Genomic DNA, 4,028 nt, shown 5'->3' with positions numbered 1-4,028 from the left:
GCTGTGAGTTGGAATAAAGTCAACAGCAGTGGGTTCTTCCAAAGTGCTTCTGAGTGGCCTCAAACTCCCAACCTCTCAGTTAGCAGCCCAGAGCATGAACCGCTTGCTGGACTCCTGGTAAAAAGCCAGGAAGGGAACGTCAGCCCTGGAGCTGTCCACGCTTCGGGCGCCATCTTGCTTTGAGAAGCACTGACTCCTGCAGAATGTAAAGATGGCGAAACGAGGGCCCAGAGATGGGGTGTCACCTCCGGAGTCCCACAGAGAGGCAGGGACAGAGCTGGGCTTCGGTTCAGGCGGCTGACCTGCCAGCCTGGGCCCTTTCTGCCAGCTTCCTGCTCACCCCCACGCCACTGGCCTCTCTGGGCAGGGGCCAGATATTCAGTTTGACGTCAACAACTACTCCCCCCCCCCCCAGTTTCTCTGGCCCTGAGTCTGGTTCTCCAGGGTCCAGAGGTTGGGGGTCAGGTGGTAATGGGACTTGAAGGGGGAGGGGGGCAGTAGAGAGATTACGAAGCCAGCGCCCACCCCGTCCTGCCGTCCCCATCGCAGGATGACCGTCATGAGTCTCCTGGTTCTGGTCCTGAGCTGGGGGTCCATGGGCTTGGAGGCCGCTGCTGCCGTGGTGAGTGCGGCGGGGGGTTGGGGGGCTGGACTCCCGGGTCTGAGGGAGGAGGGGCTGGGGCCTGGCCCCCTGGGTCCTCGGGGACTGGTGGGGAGCGCTGGGGTCTGAGTTCTGTGGGCCCCAGTATGTGGAGCTCTGGAACCCGGGTTAGTCTCGGGTGTGACGCCCTCCCTCCCTTCTCCGGCCCCCCTCAGGGCCTCAGCGACTTCTGCTCCAATCCAGACACCTACGTCCTGAACCTGACGCAGGAGGAGACGGGACTCGGCTCAGGTGATCCCCACGCGCCTGGTTTCCTCAGGTGCCCCCAGTGCCCAGCCTTGCCTGGGGGTGCCGCGCTGAAGCGTGCCCGCCTCGCCCCCGATGCCATCTCTTCCTGAAGGGAGGCGGTAGAGCTGGGGTGGGAGGATTTAGCCACGTGGACAGCACGCGAGGAGCACGTTTTAGTCCGGGGAAAGATGGCGGAAGCGAAGGTTGCACCCTGCGCTCCAGGAAGGGTGGAGACCAGCGTGTGCCTGGGATGGGGCTGGGGTCGCTGCCTGGTCTTCGCGGGAGGCATCACTGGAGGTCTTGAGGGGAGGGCTGGCCGGGGCACCGGGACGGGGGGGGGGGCCGGGGTGCAGGACGCTGCCCCCTCCCGTCTCCCCCCCCCTCAGGGTCTCTGGGGTCCGGGCTCCTCATGGCTCCTCCCTCTCCCCTCCCGCTTCAGACATCCTGAGCTATTATTTCCTGTGCAACCAGGAAGTCTCCAGCCCCTTTCAACAGGTGAGGGCGGGGGCGGGTGGGAGTGAAGGTCTTGGGGCGAGGGGGGCGCGTGTGCAGGGGACCAGGAATTCCGACTCCAGGAAGGGAGGTGGGAAGCGCTGGGGGCCTAGACTTCTGAGTCCCGCGCCCAGAGCCCTGGGTCCTGAGAGGAGAGGGGTGGACGGGGCCTACTGGGTCCTCAGTCCCGTCTTGCTGCAGAGGCTGACCGTGTCGCAGCGAGCTCTGGCCAACATTCACTCCCAGCTGCAGGGCCTGGAGAGAGAGGCAGTGCCGCAATTCCCGGCTGCGCAGGTGGGCCGGCTGGGGGACGGGGCGGGGCCAATGAGTAGGCGGGGACTGCGGGAAGATGGGCGGGGCCCGAGGAAAGGTGGGCCGGCTGCGTGTGGACAGGGCCGGCCGGGGGGCGGGCTGGGGCGGAGCCAGTGAGTGGGCGAGGCCCTAGGAAGGGTGGGCCGGCTGCGTGTGGGCAGGGCCGACAGGGAGGGCGGAGTCGCGGGCGGGGCCTTGGATGGGCGGGGACTGTGGAAGGATGGGCCGGCTAGGAGTGGACAGGGCCTGCAGAGAGGGCGGGGCCTGCGGGGGGATGGGCGGGGCCGGAGGAAGCGTGGCCCTGCTGGGTGTGGGCAGGGCCTGCGGCTGTGGGCGGTGCCTTGTGGGTCTTGTCGGCAGGGGTGTCGGTCACGTGTGGGCCCGCCTGCCGAATGGGGCTGGTTGGACAGGTATGGGCGTGGCTTCCTGGGTGGGTGGGGCCTGTGGAATAGGGCGTGGCTGTGGACCGGTCCCTGGGTGCGGGCAGGGCTGGCAGAAGGCAACCGGCCCTCCAGGTGTGGGCGGGACCTTTAGCTAAGGGTGGGGCCTGCAGAATGGGCTGGCCAGGTGTGGGCGGACCCTTTGGGTGTAGGTTGTGCCTTTAAGTGAAGAGTCGTCTGGCATTCCACACCCAGACCTCAAGGGAAGGTATCCTGGGGTGGGCAAGATATAAGGAATGGACCTGGCTTGAAGAATAGGGCGGGACCAGCAGGTGTGGGCGGGGCCCAGTATTGTGGGTGGGGCCCACAGAATTGGAAAGAGCCCCAGGGGGCGATGGGCAGTCCCGAGCCCTGGGTGGAATAACAACCTCCCCTCCCACTGCAGAAGCCTCTGCTGTCCTTGGAGGAGACCCTCAATGTGACCGAGGGAAACTTCCACCAGTTGGTGGCACTACTGCACTGCCACGGCCTGCACAAGGTGAACCCGCCCCCCCCACCCGTCGTCGCCAATCCCTCCTTCCACACAGCCTTTGCCTGAACCAACAAAAAGGCCTAGCAGACCTGGGCTCCAATCCCAGCTCTGCCCCTGCTAGGCTGTGTGACTCCGGACAAGTGGCTTGCCCTCTCTGGGCTTCTATTTCTTTTTAGTACTGCAAAAAGCCGGGGTGAGGGCGTTGGTCCCTGCCTTGCAAGGCTGTCGTGAGGATGAAAGGACAGACATTTATGCATGCGCCTGTTGGAGTCAAGCAGAACTCCCTAATTCCCTATTCAAACCGAAGAAACAAGCTGGGTGCCTTCTGGTGGGTTCTGACTCCTGTTGCCCCGTGTGCATCAGAGTGAGGCTGTGCCCTGTGGGATTTTCAGGGGCTGATTTTTCAGAAGTGGTTGCCAGGCCTTTATTCCAGGTGCCTCTGGATGGACTCAAACCTCTCACCTTTCAGTTAGCAGCTGAGCACATTAATGGTTCTCACCACCCAGGGACTTCTCCCTCGGCCTTCACTGGCTCCGTAACAGGCACCACCCCCAAGCAATTGTTCAAGTCACAAACCTACAGATTACCTCCGGGTCTCCCCCCTATTGTGGTGAAAATTAAACACAACAAAACATTGACCAACACAACAGCTTACACATTACAACTCAAGGACATTGATTGCGTCTTTCCTGTGCCACCATTATTGGTACAGAAGTAGCCTTTTTGTTTGCTTTTTGCTCTCTGCTCTTGCCTCCCACAACCATTCTGCCAGCAAGTTCTATTGGCTCTTGCGCCAAAAGCTACCTGGGATCCGGCCACCGCCAGCCTCCCCCAGCCTCCATGCCGGCACCCACATGCCTGTGGCCCTGCCTGTGCACCCGCACTCGGCCTCCACGCACCCGCCTGTCAGCCTTTTAAGACTCCATTAGCTCAGATCTTCCTCCACTTAAAACCCTTTGGTAATTCCTAAGGTGCACAGACTAAAGTCCCCACTCCTTGCCCTGACCTGCAAGGGCCCTGGCTACATTTCCAGCCTCACCCCTTTCCACCCCTTTCCTCAGACTGGTTGCCATGGAGTCGAGTGTGACCCTGGTGACCCCATGTGTGTCAGAGTAGAAGTGTGTGCCATAGGATTTTCAAAAACAGATTTTTCAGAAATAGATCATCACGCCTTTCTTCTGAAGAACTCTGGGTGGACTAGAACCGCCAATCTTTCGGTTACCAGCTGAAAGTTTTAATCATTGCCACCAAGCAGGGACTCCCTCTTGATCCAGTCCAAGTCCATTTAGTCCATTCTGACCCACAGCGCCCCTAGAGGACAGAGTGGAACTGCCCACAGGGTCTCCCAGGCTGTCAATCTTCACAGAAGCAAAGCCCAAACCACACCCCCTGCCTGGAGTCCATTCTGACCCACAGCGCCCCT

The 4,028-nt window shown here is 61.6% G+C and overlaps 1 protein-coding gene across 1 annotated transcript in view; it reads left to right on the top strand.

The window, feature by feature from the left end:
- TTYH1 (tweety family member 1) overlaps nt 1–4,028 on the top strand; it is a 19,612-nt gene that overhangs the window by 14,213 nt on the left and 1,371 nt on the right. Inside the window, exons 5-9 of the mRNA XM_007956943.1 lie at nt 550–622; nt 817–892; nt 1,329–1,384; nt 1,583–1,675; nt 2,519–2,611. Of these exons, the coding sequence (XP_007955134.1) occupies nt 550–622; nt 817–892; nt 1,329–1,384; nt 1,583–1,675; nt 2,519–2,611 (391 nt within the window). The remainder of the gene's footprint in view (nt 1–549; nt 623–816; nt 893–1,328; nt 1,385–1,582; nt 1,676–2,518; nt 2,612–4,028) is intronic.

The sequence above is a fragment of the Orycteropus afer genome, unplaced genomic scaffold (assembly GCF_000298275.1).
Source record: "Orycteropus afer afer isolate SDZICR_OR568_19922 unplaced genomic scaffold, OryAfe1.0 scaffold00689, whole genome shotgun sequence".
Classification (NCBI taxonomy): domain Eukaryota; kingdom Metazoa; phylum Chordata; class Mammalia; order Tubulidentata; family Orycteropodidae; genus Orycteropus; species Orycteropus afer.
The sequence above is the reverse complement of the archived record's forward strand: the minus strand, read 5'-3'. Positions and strand labels throughout refer to the sequence as shown.